The sequence below is a fragment of the Alternaria ethzedia genome (genome assembly GCF_023757985.1).
Source record: "Alternaria ethzedia strain BMP 0044 chromosome Unknown scaffold_4, whole genome shotgun sequence".
Taxonomy (NCBI): Eukaryota; Fungi; Ascomycota; class Dothideomycetes; order Pleosporales; family Pleosporaceae; genus Alternaria; species Alternaria ethzedia.
This window is the reverse complement of record NW_026056197.1, coordinates 58,057-83,456: the sequence shown is the minus strand read 5'-3', so window position 1 is coordinate 83,456 and position 25,400 is coordinate 58,057. Positions and strand designations below refer to the sequence as shown.

At 52.5% G+C, this 25,400-nt stretch overlaps 7 protein-coding genes across 7 annotated transcripts; 3 read left to right on the top strand and 4 right to left on the bottom strand.

The window, feature by feature from the left end:
• Positions 1–3,178: 3,178 nt before the first annotated feature.
• On the bottom strand, positions 3,179–4,665 carry J4E87_002144 (uncharacterized protein; the record flags this gene model as incomplete). The annotated part of the gene is made up of 2 exons (XM_049373783.1): positions 3,179–4,552; positions 4,603–4,665. 2 exons carry the CDS (start codon positions 4,663–4,665, stop codon positions 3,179–3,181), a joined length of 1,437 nt encoding a protein of 478 aa, XP_049235923.1.
• Positions 4,666–5,256: 591 nt separating this feature from the next.
• On the bottom strand, positions 5,257–6,451 carry J4E87_002143 (uncharacterized protein; the record flags this gene model as incomplete). Its single annotated transcript, XM_049373782.1, has 5 exons — positions 5,257–5,449; positions 5,503–6,107; positions 6,159–6,238; positions 6,290–6,350; positions 6,407–6,451. 5 exons carry the CDS (start codon positions 6,449–6,451, stop codon positions 5,257–5,259), a joined length of 984 nt encoding a protein of 327 aa, XP_049235922.1.
• Positions 6,452–6,899: 448 nt separating this feature from the next.
• On the bottom strand, positions 6,900–8,853 carry J4E87_002142 (uncharacterized protein; the record flags this gene model as incomplete). The annotated part of the gene is made up of 5 exons (XM_049373781.1): positions 6,900–7,448; positions 7,496–8,053; positions 8,108–8,372; positions 8,418–8,431; positions 8,746–8,853. 5 exons carry the CDS (start codon positions 8,851–8,853, stop codon positions 6,900–6,902), a joined length of 1,494 nt encoding a protein of 497 aa, XP_049235921.1.
• Positions 8,854–9,356: 503 nt separating this feature from the next.
• J4E87_002141 (uncharacterized protein) lies at positions 9,357–11,468 on the top strand (the record flags this gene model as incomplete). Its single annotated transcript, XM_049373780.1, has 3 exons — positions 9,357–9,586; positions 9,633–10,539; positions 10,599–11,468. 3 exons carry the CDS (start codon positions 9,357–9,359, stop codon positions 11,466–11,468), a joined length of 2,007 nt encoding a protein of 668 aa, XP_049235920.1.
• Positions 11,469–12,150: 682 nt separating this feature from the next.
• Positions 12,151–13,806, top strand: J4E87_002140 (uncharacterized protein; the record flags this gene model as incomplete). Its single annotated transcript, XM_049373779.1, has 4 exons — positions 12,151–12,283; positions 12,339–12,396; positions 12,451–12,626; positions 12,677–13,806. The coding sequence occupies 4 exons, from the start codon at positions 12,151–12,153 to the stop codon at positions 13,804–13,806; spliced, it is 1,497 nt and encodes a 498-aa protein (XP_049235919.1).
• A 532-nt stretch (positions 13,807–14,338) lies between these two features.
• J4E87_002139 (uncharacterized protein) lies at positions 14,339–16,653 on the top strand (the record flags this gene model as incomplete). Its single annotated transcript, XM_049373778.1, has 3 exons — positions 14,339–14,366; positions 14,610–16,273; positions 16,504–16,653. 3 exons carry the CDS (start codon positions 14,339–14,341, stop codon positions 16,651–16,653), a joined length of 1,842 nt encoding a protein of 613 aa, XP_049235918.1.
• A 3,780-nt stretch (positions 16,654–20,433) lies between these two features.
• Positions 20,434–25,000, bottom strand: J4E87_002138 (uncharacterized protein; the record flags this gene model as incomplete). The annotated part of the gene is made up of 3 exons (XM_049373777.1): positions 20,434–20,913; positions 20,964–24,511; positions 24,562–25,000. 3 exons carry the CDS (start codon positions 24,998–25,000, stop codon positions 20,434–20,436), a joined length of 4,467 nt encoding a protein of 1,488 aa, XP_049235917.1.
• Between the last annotated feature and the right edge of the window lie 400 nt (positions 25,001–25,400).

Here is a 25,400-nt window from a genome sequence, read left to right as displayed (position 1 = left end):
GGTTCTCACCTACCAAAAGAGCCCCCACATTCGAAGTCCATAACCAGCGGTAAATCATGTCGGGGTGCGCATGCAAAGGACTTCGCGCAAGAAAAAGCGGTGAAGCTCTGCAATCGTGGACATGCAAGTTTGCCTTCTCTGCAAGCTGCACAGTCTGGGAGCTTCTTCAAATGCAGCGCCTGCGAATGTCGAATGCTTGAAGATGGCGCCTCAACCAGCCATGCTCACCGATCAAGTCATTGAAGCTGTCAATGCGTCGGAGGATTTGGCGGCCTTCTGGCCCGAGGCTGCGCCCTCGCCACATTGGGCAGTAAATGCATGGGAAGACGAATCATCCATGCACGCAACGTGATGCACTGCATGTAGAGCTCGAGAGGGATATCAGCAAACTTACGAAGCATGTTACTCTAAAGTTGCTCGTAGTACATGGCGAGATAGATTTGGAACCTTGCACACGCTGTCCGACCATCAGCATACGTCATCGCAGTGTCGTCGAAGGCTGGCAAGGCTTCTCCGCAGCACCAGCACGAAACGATGTCAGGCTTCGCGGACGGCATGGTTATGTCTTATTCAAAGACCTATTGATATGCTACGAAACCTTTTGTATGTCCGCTATCGAGGTTATCGGCAAGCTATGATTCATGACCCAAGGGAAAATCTTCTTACACGACAGACGTATCAAGTAGTGTCAAGTGCGCTGGTCGTACCATCAGTCGACAATCAAGAAGCAACGTTACGCTAACTTTATTCTAACAACGTGGGATTACAGAGTGGTAGTACGAATGACCAACGATCCTGCGGAATCTATGAGCACTCATGTTTGTGCTTCGACGCTGAGATGCAAGACCAAAAGTCTAAAGAGCGCATGGAAACACCACCCGCGAACCCAAATGAAGACCCCGATTGTAACGCCTAGGAAGCACCCAATGAAGACTTTAACTGCCCGTTTTGGTCTAGTCTTCTCTTTTCCGCTTCTTCGCAGGTGGGGTGTTCAGCTCTGGATGGCTTCGTCTGAGATGGACGAGCAGTGCATCTTCTCGTCCGAATGTTGACGTGCATCCTGGTTGCCCGCAACGGATATGCCTATTACTTCTGGCTCCTGTGCATGCCTTGTGCTTTTCCATATGGCGATTCAGGTTCCTCTGCGCATACTGGCCAGTGAACAAGGGTTTTTCTACGCATACTAGACAACGTAGACTTGTCTTCTTGCTGTAGGAGGATCAATAATGTACGTAAACGAGATAAGGCGGGCCACTTACTTTGCTGATTTTGGTTTGAGGCCTCCATGTCCTCTGCCATGATCGAAAGTTGATGGCCCAGCGTCATCTCTTGCTGAGTTTGGTCCACCAACTGAGTCGTATGACTCGCCAGCCGGGTGTACGGTAAGCTCGAAGGGAGGGTTGGTAGGTTGCCTATATGGCAGAAACCCCGGATACGCATACTGCGCAGCTTCATATATGGACGGCGGCCAGGCATCAAAAGCGTAATCTCCTGATGGCAATGAGCCGGGATGGTAGTTGTGTCCGGTTTGGTGGTCATGGATGCCCGGATCATCGTACGTCTCGTTTCGGCCGTACTCATCTGGACTATGCTGCATCTGCTTTAGCACGATCACTACCACCAAGAGGTTTGCGTCGCTCTACTAACCATACCGCCAACATCGGGAGACCATCTGTAGGGTTGTTGTCTCCGCACAGGCATCATGGCCGCATCGTAGGCCTGGTCTACCTAGCAGTCGGTTCAAGCTCCGTAGGTCAGGTTAGATTACAAAGTGTGAGGCGTACGGTTGTAAGTACACGCAAATTCCATGAACCGGGTAGCCAACGATTTTAACCAGTCACATCAGGACCGCTGAACTGACTGTTTCAAAGAGCCGCTGTCTTCAAAGAGACACTTCGGACACGACAGCTCATGCCTGCCTTGTGTCGTGGACAACTCATTGCCATTGAAATTTCGAGGCGAGTGATGTCTTTGCAAAGTAGCTGTCGGAACGGATGCCGCCCAACCCAAGCTGACGGCAGTGGTTGCCTCGCTTTTGCGATTAGCTGGCGACTAGTTGCCTTCTCCTTCACCGGTCCTCCAACCTACGTGGACGAATGACGGTCTCTGCTGTGCATGGCGGGGGGCGCCCATACCGGCATTTCGGACTCGAAAGGGCGGCCTCAGGAAGAAATGGCGAAGTGTCTCGGCGCACGCTATGTGTTAGCAAGTCCAACGTGTCGCAAAACGATCTGATGTCGCCCTGAGGGCTATCCGGGATAACCCTGGATTGTCTGCCTACTCTTTTGCTTCGAGTCCACGTCGCACGAGTGCAGGTAGCGCTGTAAGTCCTGCAAGGCATACTAGAGCGATCTAGGTCACTAAATCCATCGTTGTACTCTCAGTCAGCGAATAAGCATACTCAGAAGTCCGACACAGCCAATCCGAGTGATGGCGGGTAGCTCAACGCCTGACAGCTCCTCGACCGTGGCTGAGTGAATGTAATCGACGAATTGTGGCGGCGGGGCAACAGCACTTCGTTGCGCAAAGAAAACGTGCCCCACAGGGCACAACAGCAGCATGCGAGACGGGAGCTAAGGTGAACCAGAAAGCAAGACGATGCGCTATCTTGATATACGATTCGACCATGTTGGGCATCAGTTACAACTTGCCCTCGTCTCCCAAACAGTGAAGCGGACGATGCAAGTCAAAAACGTAAAGCCTTGCTATTCCTCCGCTGCAGCATCGAGGGCGACCATGAGGCCTGCTGCGTCACAGAAGACGAGGCGGAGTGGTCAGCCTGATGCGTGTATACCACTGCTGGCGTGCCACGTCTTTTGGAAGGCGGGAAATGAGAGCCTGACACGTAGGATACATCACGCACGATTTGGGTGCTTGGATGTTTAGAGTTCAAGGTGACTGACGTGGTGGTTCTGCCTGCTTGGCTTGTTGGCGTCAGTGACGATGGTGGCAGCATTGCGGCTGTGCATGGTGGTGGCGCTGATGCCTGCTCATAACAGACCCTGCAGGTTGTGGCGTAGATAGATACTTCTCTAGGCAGACACAAGGTATTTCGCAGAGACAAGTCAGTTCGACGCAAATTGGATACCCAGCGGATAAAATCTAGATGGTTTCATTACATACAGCTCTTCATTTAAAGTCGGCAATACCAACAACAACCCCATTAATCATCCGTAATTTACAAAACAGCCCTCACTTCACCATTACTTCTTGCCTCAGCCCTCGTCTCTCTCTCGAAATCTTTCCACCTCTTCTCAACATCATCTTCACAAACATATGTGATGAGCCAGCTACCCACACCACCCCATCTCCACGCCAAAGGGTCATCACCAACCTTTAGTCCCTTTTCTTCATATTGCTCCTTGCTTATCCTTCCCTTACCATTGAACTCACCAAAAGCGCGCAGCGTCCTATCGCGTTCTTCTTGTTCAGGCCCATCGTGGACATGATAGAGATATTGCTGACGGTTGCCGCGCGAAACGACGCGTTCCGTACGTTCGCGACGACAGCGTTCATAAACTGCTAGTGCACGTTTCTTCTCTGCCGTGGACTTGCTCTTGATCTTACCCAAGCATAGGCCAAGAACATGTCCGTCTTCCAATGACATACCAGCGCCCGACGCGAGGTAAGGAAGAGTGGCATGTGCAGCGTCGCCGAGGATGGTGTATGCACCCGTTTCATGAGACCAAGTGGGATCGAGACCAGGCCGAATCATCAGCCGCCACTTGGCCACCTCCTGGCAGAGTGCGAGCAACTTGGGTATCCGTGGATCCCAGTCTTTGTACAGGGCACGCATCTCTTCGACATTCCCAGCAAGTGTGTTCGCGCCGGCGGGCATATCATCGGGCACCAACAGCACCATGTTGAAGAGCTTGCCGCCGCGGAGGACGTAGTTGACGGCGTGGGCATCTGGACCTATCCAGTAGTTGACCTGCGGGTCTTCCACGAAGCCTCTGAGCTCAGGATCCTTGAGCATGTCCGCGGTATTGAGCAGTAGTCGGTAAGCCAGGTCGCCAGTGAGTTGTGGTGGGTCCTCGTGGCCGAGCAGTATCTCTCTGCATTTCGAGTTGATGCCATCGGCGCCTACAACCAGATCGGCTTTGTGTCTTGTCCCGTCCTGGCACACGGCGACGGCTCTTGCGGCGTTGTTCTCCACATCAGCCTCGTACTCAACATCTACGACACGCGCCTTTGTCGTGAGCTTCGCGCCAAGCTCCACCGCTCTTTCCAAAAGTCCCATGTGCAGGTTCGCCCTGTGGAAGTCCCAGAAGGGTGTGCCGCATTCCTTCTCGTATTCGTGGAAGTCCATCTCGCTTATCTTATTGCCTTTCCAACCGATCATGTTGCACAGCCGTGGCGAGGTAGCGTGTTTCGACAGGTAGTCTTCTAGACCCCAGGCTATGAGGACGCGCGAGGAGTTGGGGAGACATTGTATGCCAGCGCCGATTTCGCCTATCTCTGAAGTACATTCGAGGATATGTACGTTGTGACCGGCGAGGAGGATTGATATGGCAGCTCCGAGACCACCCAAACCAGCGCCGACGATTATGACCTTGATATTCGCGTTAGCTGTCGCTCTCTAGGCTTGTCGGCGAATCTTACGTCGAGCTTGCTGGACTCATCTCTATGCTGCTTCTGGATAACCTGGGGTTTAACACCAACCATGATGTCACAAGTATGATGCTCTCAACGAAAGAAAGTAAGTTCAGTACTGGATAACCAAGGAAAAAGCAAGGTCGATACCAGCGTTACAGTCGATACGTATCGACCATGAAGAGTGTAAACACTTCCAGCATACATTCAATACTCGTACCGTCATCACACATGGCCATGCTCACCCACCTATCGCGATTGATACGCGTGACAGCTAGTTGGCTGACAGTCACTGGACCGATGCAAGGAGGTCAAGTCCATGGCGCTTATCGAGCTAGTCCGGCATCCAAGCTCTGGTGCAGTGGAGGTCCAAGATGGGGGAACGCTCGATTGGTGGGTATGAAGGCATAATCGCGTCTACGGATGGTGGTTTGGTGCATTGATGCAAGAGTGGGGGGAACGTGATGGTTGGAAGATGCACAGGTGGCTGGCGTGAGGGGTATGCAGTAACGCGGTGGCCATAGCTCCAACCCGCGGAATCCTGTTCCGATCATTCCGAGATAGGCACGCGGGTCTCATTCACAGGCATGGAGACGACTGATGTCACGGCTGATGAAGTTCTGCGCATCTATTGAATTATACAGCAATGGGACTATCTGGTCGCTATTTTGGCATAGGACCATCGTAATCAAGCAGAGAGTACGCCTTCCCTTCCTTCTGCAACTTCAGGATTTCACCACGTGGCGACGGCATCATCGCATTTTCGGGTACCGTGTTATTCTTCTTGAAGTCGTCCGCCATCTGTTCCATGGTCACCCATTCTACGCCCTCGTGTTTGTTGATATGCTCGATTATCCTACCACAATTGTCAGTGCGCTTCTTCATACTTCACTTGCTCACTGAACGCACCTTTCATGCATGAGCACAACATGTGGCCTTCCACTGACGTCCGGGTGGATTGTCATTGGGAAGACAAATTCGTCGTACTCCCGATAAAAGTAATCGAAGTGGTCCGTCCATATCTGTTCCACGTCCCTAGGGTTTACCCATCCATGGCTGTTCGCGCTCTTCTTCATGAACATCATTGGCGGTAGGTCGTCAATGTACCAACTGCCCGGTATCTCTACCAGACCCGTTTCTTTCCCTTTCGTGAGGGGTTTCATCCATTCTGTCGCCTTCTTGGTATAGTCAATCTTGGTCCACTCATCGCCCGTGCGTAGCCAATAGCAGCGATGGTCTTCGTGCGACATAGAGTGGTCGTATTCGATGCCGTAGCTGAGCAGTAGCTCGGTACCCTCTTTGGAAGTCTCCCACCATGGTGCGACGGAGCCTCGCGGAGGTTTACCATTGCAGAAAGCAGTGAGTTGTTTGTAGGTTTTGTCAAGAACATCGCGTTGTTGCTCGAAGGTCATGTCGGCAGGGTTCTCGTGCGAGTAGCCGTGTAGTCCAATCTCGTGTCCTCCATCTCGTACGGCAGCGCAGTCTTCGGGGAAGGTGTCGAGAGAGTGACCGGGCTATGAACCATCAGTTCAGCGATCTTGATTTTGGAAAGCTTTGGGGCTTACGATGAACCATGTTGCCTTGATTCCGTACTTGTCGAAAAGCTTCAGCAGGCGCTGTGTTCCTATTGTTCCAGCCCAGAGACCTGCATCATGTAAGCAAGAGCCCGAACTCCAGTGCCAGACAGCAAACATACCCCGACTGATGTCACTCGTGGAGTCTTCACCTCCATATGAACCAAGCCAGCCAGCAACAGCCTAGTATCGCCCAGTCAGTAATTGCGCAAGAACTTGCTGCTCACAACAAGTCTTACATCGATGTCAACTCCATAGCTCACAAGAACCTTCTTCTTTCCCATAGTGTTTGTTATTCCAGACGCGATAATGTTGCAGTATAGTAGAAGTTGACGCGATGATTCGGGCAGGAATAAAGACAGTGAGATTTACTGCAAACACGCAGCAAGAGCGATCAATGGTCGCATAGCTCATGATAGCATGTGTGGCTACCCCGCTTATTCTTCGAACCGCCAATGCTGGGTAACCCATCTGGTGGAGCTGATTGCTCGATTGGAAGGTGGGGTGATGCTATGATTCATCGTACCTGCCGACGGCTGCTGCGGAGCTTATCAACGCGTGCTCGCGTGGACACGTGCATTAGCGTTCATCCTGCGAACTCGGCAACTAGTATGGACAACGCAATCTTCAAGTTTGGACTTTTGCAGAGCGACACAGCTAAGATAGACAGTTGGATCGTAAGTTTGGACGAATTATACATGCAAGATACATTGGTGATAGTAGAGACTTATCCTAGGCCTGCTTCTTCAAGATGCTGTCGATAGCCGTGGCCGCGCCTAGAGCCTTCTCCTCCTGTAGTCTTCTGGCAACGACTTGAATGCCTATCGGCATACCATTCATCGTGTTCAAATCGAAAGTCTTCCAGTTCCACTCATCTAGTGTATTCCTAGGCTCATACTCGCCCATCTTCTTCGCAGCCTCCCTGTCAAGCTCTTGCGAGACTTCACCAGCTGGCAGGACTACTGCCGGGTAATCGACGAAGTTGAAGACTTTGGTGTATCCAACCCATCTGCATTTCCGATGAGGTACCGCCGAATGAGGCATGACAGGTGTGAGAAGAATATCAATCGGTTTGCCAGATCTGTCAGACTTTGTCGAATTCCAGAGGTCGAGGTAGCGCTTCTGTAGCTCAAGCTTCTTCTTGTTCAGCTGCCAATAGTCGTAGACGGAGATGGCCTTTCCCCTGTTGACGAGAGCTTCTACGTGCGGAATGAATGGCTCTCCACCAGCAGCAACATCTCGCCTGATGTCTTCACCACCGTCTGCTGTATAGTATTGATCCTGATCCTGGTTAGCTCAAAATGAATACATTGATCTCACACACTTACCATGATATCAATACAGTCTTGGTGGAGGGTGCCCGGAGTCCACGATATAACCTCATGTCCGGCCTTCTGAAGCTTTACGGCGACTTCATCTAGAACGCGGGCGATGGGCGGATGGCATCTCACAACTCCATCGTCACGCATGATAGCAACTACTAGCGGTCGTGTACGCGCATCTTCGAAAGCTTCAGATCGCCATGGTACCGGACAGCACTTTGGGTCTTGTTCCCATGGTTTTGCGTCAATGACTGCTCTTGTGACTGCAGTAAGCGAACCCATATTGCGTGTCATCGGCCCAATGACCGAGGGAACGTGTTCTTGACCATCGGTTGATACGGATACGCCCTGGTATGGAAGGCGAGTGCTACTAGGCTTTAGTGCGTACAACCCGTTCATATGTGAAGGTATTCGCACGCTGCCGCCAATATCAGTACCCCAGCCGACCACAGTGCCTTGGAGTGAGAGAAGTGTGGACTCTCCACCGGTCGAGCCACCAGGGGTGAAGTCGGCGTTCTTCGGGTGAGTAGTGAGGCCCCATAGCGGATTGTCGGTTTCGCACCACTAAGAGATTTGAGTGTCATGCTACCATGCGCAAAAGCTCATCGCAAGACGTACCATGATGCTCTGTGGGAGGTTGGACTTGGCAAAAATAATCGCGCCCATCTCCTTCAACAGCGACACCAACACACAGTCCTGCCGGGCAGGTTTGAAGGCGCGCCCAACATACCCAAGCGTACTATCGTAGCCTTTGACATCGAACTGATCCTTGAGAGTCATGGGCACCCCATGAAGGGGCCCTACCAGTTGACCAGTCTTTTCGAACTGATCATCCAACGCTTTGGCTTGTCTGATCGCATCGTCAAAAAGGATCTCGGTAAGGCTACGTAGATCAGCAAGTATTTTTAGGCAGGATCATGGGTTAGACACGTGCCAGTTCGTCTTGGATATATGTCAGCAAATTTCCGCGTTCACAACTTGAGACACCATTGTGGGGTCGTACTTGTTTGTGGGCGTCTATGGCGCTGGAAGATGTGGCGTGAGAATGGTACGATACAAGAGCAAGCCGCGGACCTCACCGGTTGATGTAGGCATTGAGCAGCAGCGATGCCGTCACAGCACGCGACATTATGGCTTCTGGAATGAGTCGGCCATCGTCGATGGCTGTCACATCTTGATTACTATGGGATTCCCCGGTTCCATTGGGCTGCTGGCGTCGTCAATGTGTGTCTTCGGCGCGTTCGAGCGTAAAGTACCTCGGCCAGCGGTGCTTGTGCATCAATGAATTTCTGAATAGCGTCGTTCCGGAGCTTGCGCTTCTCAGTAGCAGTCTGAAGCCACTGCGGTAACTCAGATGTCGTCATGTTGGGCGTAGTTGAACGGCTGGGAGGGAACCCTGGAGAGGCGTTGAAGTCACTCATGAATCCATGAACGATGCCCGCATATCAGACGCATCGCACAACGTCAGCATGGTATAGATAACGGCAATTCCAGATCCATCGGCTTTTGATCTCCCTCGCAGGCGCGTAGTGTTGCTGGCGTTTGGGGCGCAGGTGGGGGAGATGATGCAGGGATGCCGAGGTGGACGGGCGCGCGCTCCCACCCGCCGGACTGAACGCGTCCACGGCGGAGTGCATGTGTCTGCTACTCCCCCTTGCCTCGCATCACCCCATCGCAGCAAACATTTTCGCGCTCAGCGGCATGTTGACGCACTCTTGCAGACGTCATGGCACTCTTCAATGGCATCAAAATGGGCAGATATTTGCCAGAGAGTCAAACGATGCCCCTCCATCCTCCACACGTATACCCGGACCCCCATCTTTGCCCCTAGTGGCCGGTCATCAGCGCAGCCCATAGGCCTTATAGCATGGCTCCTTCATTATGGAATCTAATGAAGCGCTCAACATCCAACAGCCCGCCGTCTTCGGTTAGACAGAAGATGGCTCCTGGCATTACGGTGCCAGACTCCGAGTCTCGTTCGTCGGGCAACAGCTTGGAGGTTGCGTCGCAGATCTCGTATACCAGAGACGATGACTACTCAAACTTCATGAGCGATGTCATGGTCGTTGGTGCAGGACCGGCCGGTCTGATGCTTGCGTAGGTAATGCAGGCCAGTTAAGCAAACACCATCTAACAGTGACAGCGACAACCTGGTACGATATGGTATCAAGACGCGCATCATCGACGACCGACCCGACCGCACCTCGACCGGACGCGCCGACGGAATCCAACCAAAGACGATCGAGACTTTGCGACAGATGCGCCTTGCCGAGCCGTTACTGCGAAAGGGTGTCAAGATCTATGACATTGCTTTCTGGAAGTCAACCGCCGACAAGTCGCTTCACCGCACCGGTCGTGAGATTCACTACCCGCCGGTAGTCGACTTACTCGATCCATACATCTTGCTGGTACACCAGGGCATGGTCGAAGGCGTCTTGGAAGACGACCTACGGGAAAGGGGCGTCGTCGTTTCCAGGAACACGGCTTTCGTCGACTTTGACTACACACCCATGTCCATCCGTCCACTGACGGTCAACTGTCAGCAAGACGTCAGTCACACCAAGAAGACCTTCGCCACACGGTACGTAGTCGGCTGCGACGGAGCTCACTCAAAAGTGCGCCATTGCATACCGGGAGCCACACCTGTAGGCTCATCAACCGATGCCGTCTGGGGCGTGCTCGATGGTGTCCTCGAAACCGACTTTCCTGATATCTGGAGCAAGGTGGTCATACAGTCAGACGCTCTAGGCTCTGTCTTGATGATCCCTCGCGAGAGAGGTCTGACCCGTCTATACATTGAACTGCGGCCGGATTCGACGGAGGCAGTGGGAGCCCAGCAGACTACACAAGAGTTTGTTCAAAAGCGAGCGCGGGCTATACTACGCCCATATCGACTCGAGTGGAAGACTGTTGAGTGGTTTGGACGCTACAAGATCGGACAGCGTGTCGCAGCGCGTTTCACTGACCACGAGCAACGAGTGTTTATTGCTGGCGATGCTAGTCACACTCATTCTCCCAAGGCGGCGCAGGGCATGAACACAGGGATGCATGTAAGTGCCTACTGGACGAAATGAACGCAAAACATGCACTGACTTTTCTACCTCTGTAGGATGCGTGGAACTTGGCCTGGAAACTCAACTTCGCGACGCGCGGCCTTGCGAAGCCTGCTCTTCTCGAAACGTACGAGCAGGAACGACAGAAAATTGCCAAAGACCTGATCGACTTCGACTACGAGCACGCCAATGCTTTCCACGACGGAGACCCGGTAGCACTTGCGGCGAACTTCGCGAAGAACGTCGCGTTCATCTCTGGCTACGGTGTCAGCTACGACCTCAATACTCTCAACGTGCAAGCGAAGGGTTACAATAAAGGGCATCTGAAGCCGGGCTACTTGCTGCCACCTGCCAAGGTCACACGCTATATCGATGCCAATCCGGTCGACATCCAAACCGACATACCCGCCCTCGGTCAATTCCGCATCTACTTCTTCACCCACAATGTCCATGCATCCATGTCGTTCTTGGAAAATGTGTGCCACTCGCATATTGGAAACAACTCGTATGTCGGCCGCGTAACAGCTGCCGGCAACGCCTCATACACCATGCAGCCACCTCTCGCAGCACCCCACGACCAGTTTGTCTTGCCCGAGCGATACACTCCCGTCAGTGGTGTCTTCACGTATGCTCTAGTGACTGACGAGGATCGCAACAACTTCGAAATCCGAGACCTACCAGCCGTACTTCGCGAGTCCGCCTTCACATTATACCTTGACGATGTTCCAGACAAGGACACTCGGAAGCAGACATGCATGGACAAGTGGCTGGACGGTCTTGACGAGCAGGAAGTCGTTGTTGTCAACGTACGTCCAGATGGCTATGTCGGAACAGTGCGGAGATTCGCCGACGGCACCAGGGAGAACGGGATGGCTGCTGTACAATGGATGGACGAATACTACGAGCAGTTCCTGCGAGATACGTAGAAGCAGACATTTTGGGTCATCTCGACAATTTCGAGATTGAGGTGCATGGCTTCGGAGTTTGGGGGATATTCACGGTATCAACCTGGCAGAGATAGATTCATGACTATGATTACCGCTGTTTCCTACCATCATGGTAACAAATCACGTGTCGAATGTAAGTCTTGGCTTTAGTGTATCGCAATCATGGCTATGGTTACAAAGCTCCCGTCCAAGGAAATCCGTATACAACTTTGGCAAGCCCTTCTCTTGCGGGCTTGGCATTAGCCAGACCTACGCCTATCTCCAGCATATGTCCGCTGCACCTAGTCAGTCTTCTGCATGTGTCTCTCCCCCACTCTTATCAACATTTCCTCTTTCAGACTTCCGCTTTATCAATCAAGTTCGCTTGCAGCGCGATCCTTCGGGCCCCAATGTGCTGCACGCTCGGTTCACACCGTTTATGCGCTACGCTGCTGATCTGTTCGGTGGCGATAGGCAAGACAGACGCATGTGCACTGGGTTCAAAGATGGGAGGCTCAGTGACGTTGTATATGCATAAGTAACAGCTGAGACACTACATGACAGGATACTACTTAAAGCCATCGCGCTTTACTGAGCAAATACCGTTATAATAGCTAGCTAGCATCTTCTCTAGTATTTTCGACCCTCTCAGGTCTACCCTTGCTTCGGTGCGCACCTTGCCATGCCAGTCGAGCAACAGAAAGACATCACCATGATTGAAGAGAAGCCCCGAAGGCTATCCGGTTCGAGCACATCGAAAGAAGAAGCTGGCATAGTCATTGACACTTTCGAAAAGAATATCGAGAGCGCCTATGGTATGTTCTGACTTGTCATTACCAAACAATGACCACATATTGATAGACCATGCAGTCCGAAAGCTCGACTTCTATCTGTTGCCATTCCTCTCGCTGATGTACTTCTTCAACAGGTGAGCTCGTCTCCTTCATACTCTCACCTTCATGGCAGACTGACCCGACACAAGCGTTGACCGATCGAATCTGGGCAATGCGAAGACGGATGGAATGGACAAGGACCTTGGCTTTACCGGCGAACAGTATAGCTTGTTGATCTTGCTATTCTACATCCCGAACGGACTTTGCGATCTTCCACTCAACATGTTGACGAAGAAATGGAGTGGCAGAGTTATGCTTCCGACTTGTAAGTCCGTGTTCTCAGATCCCGCAACATGAGCTGACGATAAACCACAGTGATGGTAGGGTGGGGCGCAATGGCTCTCTTCCAATGCGCAGCACACAACTTCGCAGGCATGCTCGTCATTCGTCTCCTTCTCGGTGCCTTCGAGGCCGGGTTCTTCGCTGGCGTCGTCTTCTACCTCACGCTCTTCTACACGCGCGGCGAACTCGGCTTCCGCATCGCACTATTCTTTGGCAGTGCACTTCTTGCCGGTGCTTTCAGCGGCCTCATCTCCTTCGGCGTCTTTCAGATCGAGCATACCAACATTCCCGGCTGGAAGTTTCTCTTCATCATAGAGGGCGCTCTTACTGTGGTCCTCGCTTTGATAGCGTATGCCTGGTTGCCAGCGACTCCTCAATCGGCGTGGTTCTTGGACGAGGCTGAACGCAACGTAGCCGAGCGTCGCACACTGCGCGATCTATCCTCATCCGGCTCCCACGAGTTTAACATGCGAGAGTGTTTCAAGGAGTGGAACACGTGGAAGATGCTTCCTTGGTGCATCATCGCCTTCACCTACCCTGTAGCTTTCAGCACGACCTCGAACTTTCTGCCTCAGATCGTCCAACGCCTCGGATTCTCCGTCATCAAGACCAATCTCTGGACCGTAGCGCCAAACGCGGTGGGCTTCGTCGTCTTGCTCTGCATAACGTACAGCAGCGACTTCTTCCGCGAACGCACGTTCCACATCTGCGGCGCTCTTTGCATTTCTCTCGCCGGACTCATCGTTCTCGCGACCATCGACGTTCTCAACAACAAAGCCGTCGCATATTTCGCTTGCTTTTTGTTATGTGCAGGCGCGTACGTACCTTCCTGTCTCGTACACTCTTGGCACAACAACAACAATCTCAATGAGAACGCTCGCGCTGCTACGACGGGCCTCATGGTCGGACTCGGCAATCTTGGAGGCATCGTCTCCGCTGCGACCTTTAGACAGGAGTACGCGCCAAAGTATCTGCCGACGCTTTATGCAACTGCGGCTTGTAATGTTACGTGTATCTGCTTCACACTGTGGCTGGGAGGGTGGATGAAGCTGGAGAATCGACGGAGAGATAAGGTGCAAGGTGTTAGACTGAGGGCGGATGATGTTAGAACTAGCGAATTGGGCGACGGGGAAGAGAGCGAGATGTGGCGATACTTCACTTAGGCAGAGCTGCATCGTTTATCTTTCTGGGTGACTTCGAGAGGTTGCGCAGATGGAATGCATACTCGAATGCAACCTCACTTCTTTGCAAGAGTCACCGGTTGGATTGCTTTGCGTTCCGCTGTTCCCGCCCTCAAGCAATGGCGTTGACACCGCCCGATACGGTAAGCGCAGTCACTAGCACGCACGGCCTTCTTCGATCCACATTTTCCTTCGAGATAGCAGCCCCAATTGTCGTCGCGTTGCCATACCCTTCACGCGTCCATTTCGATGATTCATCGCACATTCCTTATCATTGATGCACTTTGACACTCTCTGGCGCAGTCTTGCACTCGGTTCACACGCAAGTTGCCGAGCATGGCTTGCTTCACGAAATACAGCAACGTCATCGCTGGGACAAAGCTGGAACAGCAAGGTTCTAGTCTCGCGCAGGCCAGCAGGCATACAGTTCTCGTCGTCACGGTGGTCGTCGCAAGGGTTGCAGAAGCGAGATGATGAGGAAGAGACGCGTGCCACCCAGCAACAGGACCCATCAATGGGCGATGGGACAGCCCTGGATACAAGTACGAAGCACGATGCAGATGTTGTACACGAAGTGACATCAGAGGCCAAGTCACGGCATGAAGCTGCTATTCATTCGCTTAGCGCTGCGATCGATGACGACAAAAGCTTCCCGACCGCGATGCCATGGATGCATTACGTTAAACTCTTACCTACACCCTCTGATAAGAGAGCAGCGGCTCTTGCATTGTTGGAGATTTTGCGGCCTCATATCATACTGACGAGATCATTGTACAAGCGCACAGTGCCAGGACAAAAGGCACCACGGGATCGCCTAAGACGCCGACTCCGGCTCTTGGGTAAGCACAAAGATCATATCGTTGAATATGAGAAGCAGATCAAAGCAAGTGACGAGAGTCCCGGCACGAATCTAGAGGGGGAGAAGGCGGAGCCCCGAAAATCTTTCACGCAATTCGTTGAGAGGTCGCTTGCCAATGATGAGTACATGGCAAAAGGTTGGTTCAGGCGCGTTGCCCCAAGGCTACCGCCGGATGAGCAAACGAGGCTCTTTCGTGAATCGACCGCGATACTGTTGGCGAAGGCACGAGAATACGAAACTAGGGGCTCAGCAAAGAGCCTTCAGAAACGCACGATTACTGCACTCCTGCACGACATCGACCAATCGTACCGACAGCTTCGAATACTCGGGCATGCATCCATCGATACTGCGACGTTGAGGCGGCCCTTTAATCCGTTCACAAGAGCCTCTCACTCTACTCTACGACAGGAGATTCAACAGATGGAGCGTTGGCGCGCAGCTCAGAGTTCATTCTATAATGAAACACTGGAGGACCTGAAGCCAACCACAAAGCTTGATGGGATGTCAAAACATGTCCTTGAAAAGCAAAGCAAGGTTACTAGCCTTAAGCTGCTCTTTTCCGGCGACTATCTTGAGAGACTCCGTGCAGAAAACACGTCTGTGTTGTCAATCGAGCCAGAGACAGACACGATAGGTCAGCAGTTGGGCTCTAGTCCGGGGTCCACTTCTGCCCGTGGAGCTTCGAAACCCGTCATGGTCATGGTGCCGTACCAAGTCCAACACCACATTCTGGGTGATGTTCATGAACGGTTCAAACGAGCCATATTCGTATTTGGCCGACGTTATTTTCCCGATGTAATGCAAGAGAAGAACCTGAATGACCCCGAAGGTTTATCTATCTGGGACTTTGAAAAACTCCTAAGAGAGGACGAACATTGGCGCCACCTCTATAAGATCATCCAGAGAAGGCTTGAATCTCTTCGCTTCATCCGCAATGCGTATGCACACGAGTTCACGGAGGTGAATCTGGACCGTCTTGAGGAGTTGCTTGCTGATGCTCAGAGCATTGCTTGGCTTGTTGAAGATAGCTCCCTCGTCATTCTGACGCAAAAGTACAGAGATCTGCTAACAGTATATGGCAAGAGGTATTTAGATGAGTGCGCTGGCCCGAGGCAGTTGGCCTCCCAGAGATATTCGGCCGCAAACAAGCAGCTCAAGATTGCGAAAACTCGATTGTATCACTCCTGTACATCAACCCACACGAAGCGGTATCGGGCAGAGAAATCACGTATCGAGCGCATACAACAGGAGTCAAAGGCCGCCACCAGAGCAGAGTACGTTCAGTTTGAGCTGAACTTGGCTAGCGAGCTAAAGGACTTTGCGCTCGGTTCGTCCATTCGATATCGCTTGGGGTTAGGCGACTCGTCTTGGGCTGCTAGTCTGGTGAAAACACTCTACGAAGAATACGCAACCACGCACGATAGACCGAAAATTGAAACGACTGCCGAGGTCACTAAAGACGCAGAAAACATGCGCACGTCCACCACTGGTTCAGGTATTTCGACTCCTAGTCCCCGATCCTCGACCGCCAACGATGATAGCCCGGCCAGATCAGCAAAGGTGAACGCACAGTGGCCATATAAGAAGCCTGTAAGGACTCTTGGTCATCGCCATAGATGGCTTGGAATTACACGGGGAGAAGGAAGCGACTAGGTGCCGAAGAGATAGATGTCGCGATGGAATCTCTAGTTATTGGCATTTCATAGGCCACCACTACCGCCAACTAAACGCCACTGTACAAGCCCTCTAAGAACCATCATGCCATCATGAACGACAGCCCACCGCACCTTACTCAAACACTTGCTCACTACAGCTGCAAGCCCATTCGTCCCCCTCTTCCCCAGACCGCCAGCGAAAACGCCTTCACTGCCGGTTTCAAGCAGCTTCTCAGGCTGAGCTACAAGAATGGCGCCAAGCAACGTCTTCATTTCCGCAGCAGGATCCCAGATGATCTCATCCTCATCGTCTAGATGCTGAAGATGATGCGGTAATTGACCTCCAGAAGGCGGTGGTGGAGTTGGCCGAGCATACCATACACCCCATACCACCAACGTACCAAGGTACACGGCCCAAGGGTGATGCCAAAGTCTCCCTCCACTAATGTCTGAACAGCTCAGGTCGCCGTCAAGAACTTCTACGCCTTCGCTGACGAGAGCGGCGGCGTGCCAGACTGCTTTCCCGGCTTCTTCTGTGTTCTCCGCTACCCATTTTTTTACTACACGCTGAGAGCGTGCGTAGTCATGGCGCGCGACTGGGCGGCCGAGAATATGTCGCGATCCGGCGTAGATTTGGAGGTCCAGGAAGGGCGTGTGAAGCAGTATGTGCGCGGAGTGGTAAAGCGCTAGTGTGGCGGTGCGGCAGACGTGGAACTCTCTAGCGAGGAAGGGTGTGGATGGTGGAAGCGACGAAATATATGCGGCGCAGAAAGCAGTGTAGTCTGCGTGCCACGCGGAATATGAGGCCGCGAGACGAGCTTGCCAATTGCCGAGTGGGTTTGACTCAATGACGCCCAGCGATGTCTGGTCGCGCCGTTGCATATCCCATGCTACAGACATTAGGCCATGTAGAAGCAACGACCGAGACAAAGCGTTCAGGTTCTTGGGGATAGTCGCAGCATCGGGGTGAAGATACATCTTCAGACACGATAGAAACAATGGGGTCGTCGGTTGCTTCTGTCGCAACTGATGCCATGTTTCGGCTGAGTCGGCCTCCCAAATGGCTTGATCGCATGGCATGTTGGAACGGAGTTCAAAAGCGGACATGCAGAGCGACTGGCAAAAAAGCACTGCGTGTTGCGTATCCCACATGAAGCATAGGAACGCCAGCCTGCGCACTTTGAGCTAGGTACCTTGAGGGTTCAGTTGATGAATACGTACCTCTTCTTTTGCTCTGCTTCGCACCATGTCCGCCAGTCATCTTCGAGATCATCTGTGGCTTCTTCCGGTGTTGGTGGCCGGATACTTTGGCAATCGCTCCGCCGAATGAGGTTGATGAGTAAGCCGTGGAAGAGATGCGACATGTCGTGTTGCTTTTGTCCAGCTCTGCTTTTACCAAAACACTCGACCAATAGGATAGTTTGAAGAACCCAGAGATCAGGCTTCGCCGAAAAACCGGCATTGGCAAAGATCTGTGGACGCAGCACGTCGTGGATGCATACCTAGTTCGGGTGAGTCGGAGCTTAAAACCATATTGCGTGGTCACTTACTGCAAGCTGGTGTGCGTCTTTCTCTCCGTACGTTGCGCCTAACAGCAAGACTGATACAAGAAGAAGTGTGTCGACCTCTGATGGATCAAAAGTAGACATATGTATCAACGGATATGTGGTGTTGAAACGCGTGAAGAACAGGTCGCAGTATGTCTGCAAGCATGATAACGAGAGCAGCGGGTGGTCTCGCATGACTATACTACCGTCTGGTACAGTAGGCTGTACGATGTCGATGAGGTCAAGTAGCTGCTGACGAGCTAGCTCATCAATGATCGGTAGGCTTCGCGATGGTTGCAGCAAAGACAGTGGTCGCTCAATGTCGAGGGAAGCACTAGTGTCTGTCGCTGATCCGGAGGGCTCATAATCAGACGGCGAACCAGCTGTTTTGTTCGTCTCATCGATTGGCGGCGTGATCAATTGTGCAGTTGGTGAGTGGTGGTGCTGGTGGTGAAGAGACTCATTTGGCTGGGACGGAAGTGAGCCAAATTGGCCGACCGTCGATAGTGGACCTTCCATGTCCACCTGATCCAATTGAAAATCCAAACCCTGAATCGATTGAGAGATCGTATTGTTCTCGAAGGGTAGGGCAGGGAATGGGTCTTCTATGATTGGTTGTTGGGCCTGATCGTTCCTAGTCCAGTCCATATCAAAAAGCCAATTGTAATTACTCATGGTCGTAAAGGGCGCATTGAAAGAACTTGCTGTATCTGGATTGAATATCTCGTCAAATGGCGCATTGTCGTAAATCCCAGAGTTAAGTGACTCGGCTGATGACTGCGTGTTGTTGGCGGACCAGAAGCGCTGATCTGTGGGCGAGTATGAACTAGATGAAGGAATGCTATTTGGATCGAGGTTTGTTTGGGGGCAGTTAATTCCTATCCCAGAGTCTCTATCATCCAACGAATGAGATAGGGACGGGCCACTCGATGTCGGTGGTGATATGGGAAGACCCTGGTATGTTGCAAACTCGGCAAAGTCTGGCATCGACTGCAAGAGGTCCTCGGTTTGCGATAGCGACAGCGACCCGGTCTTCTGACTGTCGTCAGATAAGGTGGGCTTTTTCGTTACTATCTTGCCCTCGGCATCTTTCCACATTCGCTTTCGGGTATTGAGCACTCCACAACCCTCAGCGCCGGCTTCTTCGTCTTTTTGGCGATGCCGACTGATGTGCCTCTCTGCGCGAATAGGTTAGTGACCACGATCAATAACAGAGCAACGACGCGATGCTACACATCAGATGCGAGAACCAACAAACAAGAGTCTAGATGCTGAATTTCATGGAGAGCTCTTTCATGTTGTAGCACGATTGGAGCGCGGCATCTTGAGGGCATGTAGTTTCGTGCGTCTCAGCGAAGAGCAGCTCATGGGCAAAAACTGCCATACATTCTCGAAGCCAAGGAAAGAGTGCATCATTCTTACCAAGAAGATCTCTCCGCTTAAAGTGAGCCCTGCATCGATCACACGTGTATTCCCCCGTCGAATGATTCAGCAAATGCCTTTGCAAATGCTCGGCTCTAGTAAAAGACCGCCCACACCCGTCATTCGTGCAGACGAATTTCTTGCCCTCATTCTTGCTCAAGTTCCTTCTCTTGCGCCCGCGGGTCCCTGAGCTCGCACTGTCGACAGTAGTGGATGCCATAGCGCAGGATCTGAGAGATTATTTCGATGATCTGATCAAAGGATGGGGGCACTGGAGATGAAATGGGGTGAAGAGAGGCTCAAGACTCCGCTTCCCGGAATGCTATACGATATCGCGTCGGATAGAGGCCATGCTTATCGGGGTCGACAAGTCCGACTATCGCGGCCGAGTGTGGAGTTGAGTCGTGCCGCTAGTGGGCGGGGTTGCGCGTGGTGGCGTAGCTTTGGGAACGCATTTCCAAGAGTGGGGGTGAGGTTTCCCAACGCCATCAACATCCATCGTCAAGCGCGTTCACTCCATCTTGGTTTCCGTGTGTCGGCCTGGCAAACGGCAGCAGGCACGTAGGCGGTGGTTGACGATGCTGCTCGATTGTCGGGCGCGTCAGCAGTAAGGTGCGGAGAATTTGCGGTTATCTCCGCCGCGCGTGGTTCGCATGTGGATTGACCATGGTGGCCTCATGTGGAGCTGTCATATTAAACGGCACGGAAGTTCTAGGAACCTGTTCAGGCAAGCTGCATTCATGCAAGGGGGTAGCCCTAGAGGATTGGTGTTGGTTTGTTCTATCATGGCCCGACGCGACTTCCTGACACACTGCCGCGCGACCATTAGTCATGCCACCGCTGAGGTCATCGCTACCGGCTGTGCTTTCCGATAAGCTGCGCGATAGGCATTTCTCAACCGACGGCATTGTAATAAAGGCTATCGGAAGAGAGCCAGTGTATTTGCTGTAGGCGATGTTGAAACGGGCGACGGCATCTATGTTCTTGCCAAGCAAAGAGTAGCACGCGTATGGGACGCGTCAAACCTCGGACAAGCAATGCACAAGAGAGGCGCCGTGCATGAATGAATACATGTATTACATGAAATGTTATATGGAATGGTGAACGCGTGTTCCCATACCCATGATCACGCTACAGCAACCAAGAAATTCGTCTCACCCTCTTTCTTTACCGTCCTTGCCCGGTCAACAAGGTCATCTCCAACCGCCAACCTGAGCCTCTCACAGGTTGCCGGGCTATCCAAATTCCATCCCTCGTCATTCTTCCCGTTCATCTTCCTCGCCGCCAACACCGCCTCTCTCAGCGCGAAAAAGACCGTTGATCCCAGGAAGAGCGGTGGCTCGCCAATACCCTTGGAACTTTGAACACTCCTCAAGTGGTTCCACGACAGCGGGTTGCCGTCATTATCATGACGAAGCATATTGGCGTTGAAGACCTGTGGAATATCGCTGAATCCGGGGATTTTGTATGTACCAGGACCCCGAGTGAAAAGCTGGCCGTTTCGAGTCCAGAGTGTCTCTTCGATGGTGAAGAGACCTTGGCCTTGGATAAACGCGCCTTCAATCTGTCCGTAGTCTATGGCTGGGTTGATAGAGTTGCCAACGTCCTGCAGTGTTGTTAGCATGTTGAAATGAATGCATCGGCATGCGCGCTTACCATCATGATATCTGCTCGCAGCACGGTGTGGTCGCCAGTGAGTAGGTCAAGTTCGACTTCGGAGCAGCACGCTCCTTGGGTCCAGTAGTAGTACATAGGCTTGACGGTGTCCAAATTTGTATCGCCCCACGTGTACCCGACCTTTGGCATCTTCCAAAAGCCATTCGCTGCGAGGTTGACACGATCGACATAAGCTGCATGAGCGAGCGCCTTCAGTGGCGCTTCTTTTCCTAGCTTCTCGCGATACGGTCTCAAGCGTTTGTTTATCTGATCGCATGCATTCTTGACAGCCATGCCGTTCAAGTCGGATCCGGATGACGCGGCAGTAGGGGATGCGTTCGCAATCTGGTACGTCTGACTATCCTGGGTGTAGATGGCATCGAGCGGTGTGCCAAGCTCTTGGGCCGCTATTTGACACATCTTGGTGTAGAGACCTTGACCCATCTCTGTTCCTCCATGATGTAGTAGCACGCTGCCGTCGTGGTAGATCTTAATATAAGCGCCGGCTTGGTTGAGATGTAGAGCTGTCGCAAAGCTAAGACCAAACTTTGAAGGAACGAGGCAAATACCTCGCTTTCTCCATCGGTTCTTTGAGTTGAAGTCTTTGATAGCAGCTTTGCGATTCTGGTAGTCGGCAGACTTGCTCAGCTGGTACAAAAGCATAGGAACGTGCCAGTCCTCGTCGATCTTTTGGAAAAATGGAGTGTGCTCTCCAGGCTTATAAAGGTTCTTCAATCGTAGTTCGTCGACGTCCATACCCAGACCTTCTGCAATGTTGTACATGACGGTTTCGGAAAAGTACATGCCTTGAGGCGCTCCGAATCCTCGGTAGGCAGTGTTGCTGTGGATGTTGGTCCTGCATACATGACCACGCAAGAACACATGTGGGCACTCATAAGAGTTGTCAAAGTGCGTCAGACATCGATCCATGACAGCTCCGCTCATGTCTTGAGAGAAGCCAGCGTTGTTGTAGACATCAGCTTCAAGCGCGATGAGCTTGCCTTCTTTCGAAACACCGACCTTCCAACGAGCCTGGAAAGGATGTCTCTGGCCGCTGAGCAGCATGTCTTCATCGCGATTCAGCATGATGCGCACTGGCCGCTTTTCCTTCCGAGCAGCTATCGCTGTGTATACGGCGAACGGCACGCTGCGAGACTCCTTGCCACCGAAACCGCCTCCCATGCGTTTCACGCGGGCATTGACGCGGTTGCTTGGCACCCCCAACACCGAGCTAACAAACTCTTGAGTTTCCATGGTGTTCTGTGTCGACGACCAGACCTCTATAGCCCCGTCTTCTCCGGAAGGTATAGAAAGCGCTGCATTCGTTTCGAGGTAGAAGTGCTCCTGCCCGCCTAGCCGGCTTACACCTTCGAATATCTTGTCGCATTGGGCGAAGGCATCGCCCATCTTGTCATAGATTGCAAGACCTTTCCTCAGATTCTTCCCATGCGGAAAGTAGCTTTGGGCTGCGATAGCTTCGTCGATAGTGAGAGTAGGGGGTAGTTCTTCGTACTCGACCTTCACAGCCCGCGCGGCCGCTTGGGCTTCCAAAGCCGACTCTGCGTAAACCATGCCAATGACCTGACCGTGATAGAGAACCTTGTCTTCCGCAAAGAACGCTTCATCCTTCTTGATCGAGCCCCAGATGTTGACATCCGCGGGTATGCTATGTCGATCGATGTAGCCAACAACACCAGGCAGCTCAAGCGCTCGCTCCCAATCGATGTTCAGGATTTTGGCGTGGGCCTTTGTCGACATGACGAGTCCACCGAATAGCTCACGATCTAGTCGTGGCATATCGTCGATGTACTCCGCCTCGCCAGTGCACTGCTTCAAAGCAGATAGATGTGCCACCTGCTTACCTACTACGCGCTGCTCGTAGGGATTGTAATCATCACGAGCACCACTGGAGATCTCCCGGTGAATCTCATCAATCACCTGCTCGTCAACGTTGCCAAGACCAAACTCAGCAGCAGACTCGTGCCAGAACCGGAAGAAAAGCGACAGGGTAAGTGTTTTCCGATAGTCTGCCATGCCACCTGGGACGCCATATGGAAGATCGTAGTCCTGTAACAACGCCGTGAGAGCAGCATCAAGGGTTTCCGAATGGAACCAGGGCTTACCCAAGAGGGCAGTCTGGGTTTTGGGTGACTCTTTCGTCATAGGCGCCATGCCGCCGTATACAATCGAAGCATCCACCACTAGGCCGTCAGGATTTAGACGCACTCGGAATGCAGCCGTGACGATTGCGATGTCGTCGTCTTTGCGCTTGGCTTGCTTGTAAGCCTTGAGAACCTCTCGTGATCCTTTCGGAGGCAAAGGGATTCGAATTCGATGTAGCGTTGCATCAGGCGGGAGTGATGTGGTTCTGTAGGCGATGAAGAAACTTGACATGGGGAGATCGACGCTGCCATCTTTCTTGTTTACAGCTTCCAAGGTAGCACCAGCCGCAAGCAGCACAGGGTTGGCGTCTGAGATTGGCGATGCTGTTGCAATGTTGCCAGCTAATGATGCAACGTTACGAATCTGACGACCCGCGAAATATCGCAATTGTTTGCGAAGGGCCTCTAGCACCATCGCACGCTTTCCGAGCATTGTGCAAACCTTTTTACAAATCTCCTCAAGCTCAGTGAGCGGAGTGTTCGCTGCAACGACGAGTTCCTTGGCTGTCTCAAGCTCAGCATGTTTTGGCATCCGCGTTTGCTTCAATTCTGGTATATCTGAAATGTAGACGGAGACAGCAAAGTCGGAGTTTTTGAAGCGAACCTCCACTTGAACTTCACTGGCACCGCCGATGAGCTTGGCTGAGGGGTATGCGTCTTTCAAATGCACAAGTTGCTCGAGCTTTGTAGGACGAAACCAGATCTTCTTATCGTTACCGTAGCACAGTGGCTGCGGCTCGTACTTCCATAATGCAGGAGGGAAAATGAGCTCGGTGTCCGGAACGTATTCAGAGAACTCGATCTTGGGGACACCCTTCTCTGAAGCGGCCGCCGGTGCCTCGATAGTGGATGTGACAGTCTTGGATTCGGCAGCCGCACCATGCTCTTTACTCTTTAGCGGTTTCGCGTAGTCAGCGCCGCTAATCTCGGGATCCGGTTGCGGCTGTTCTTTTGCATCCAGAACGGCAGTGATGTGCTCGTCTTCTGACGCCGATGTTGGCTCCGTTGGAGGTGACGAGGTATCTGACTTGGTGTCTGTTGAGCTGCTGTCGGACGGGCTATCCCTACAGCAGCCACCCGGTCGCCCGCAGGAGACCTTGGAAGGACCTGCACAGCCATTGCGAGTCAGATCAATGACATCTTTCTCAAAGTTCTCGGCGTCGGCAGTCGTTGGCTCGTCTTCTTCTGCTAATTGACCTTTCAGATCCTCGGTGACGAATGTCTTTGCAGCTTGAAGTATCGGCTTGTAACCTGTACAGCGGCACAAGTTGCCGTCCAAGTGACCTTCCATCTCGATCTCTCGTGCGCTGAGATGGAACTTCTTCGTCTCCGGGTCGTATGCGTTGCGCACCACTGCGTACAAACTCATCACGATACCAGGCGTACCTATGGAGATAGTCAGTTTCAGTGTAGGAAACAAAGCCTCGTTGACTTACAGAAGCCACATTGGCTGCCGTGCAACTTCGCGATCCTCTCTTGCAGAGGATGCGGTCTGCCAACATTACCGATGCCTTCCACGGTGATGACATGTTTGCCGTCGATACCGACCAGAGGGAATAGGCACGCATTCACCGATAAATGCTTGATTCTCTTCTTTTCAGACTGCCAATCTGCAACCTGCAGAACAACGGTGCATGCACCACATCCACCCTCGCCACATCCCAGCTTCGTGCCTTTGAGGTTCGGCTGAGCGCGGATGTAGTCTAGCAGAGTCCAGTGCGGGTTTGGGTTAGTGATGATTGTTTTCCTTCCGTTGATCCACGTTGTTATGTCTGGTGTTCTGAATGTCGTCTCGATGAGAGGTGTGAGGGCTTCGGTAGCGGAAAGGCCCCGCGGCGGATCTGCACTGCTTTTCGGCGGAATCGGCAGAGACATGACGGGTGTCAAACCTAAGCAGACAGGTAATGAGGCCGAAGAGATAGAGAATGCGATGTTCTCTTCATAATATCCTCACCCAACATCCGTTTCCGCAGTATTCACACCCTTCTCACGTAATGCGATCGCTGATTGGCCTGTTTGCGCGAGACGACTGTTCCGATGATAGACGATTTCGCCTTTCCGATGGCCGGGCCCACAGTACCCCACTCTTGGACCACAGCGCAGCAGCGTCGTACAGATGGCGGTTCGTTCGTACTCCGCAAACATCAGCCTCGTCATACGCTTTGCTGCATCTGCCCCTCCCCCATTTCTGTATCTGCAAACACCACTCCCTAACATGGGATCTGCGACGATGGCGACCACCGTTTCTGGCACTAGCGCCAGGTACATAGGAGAC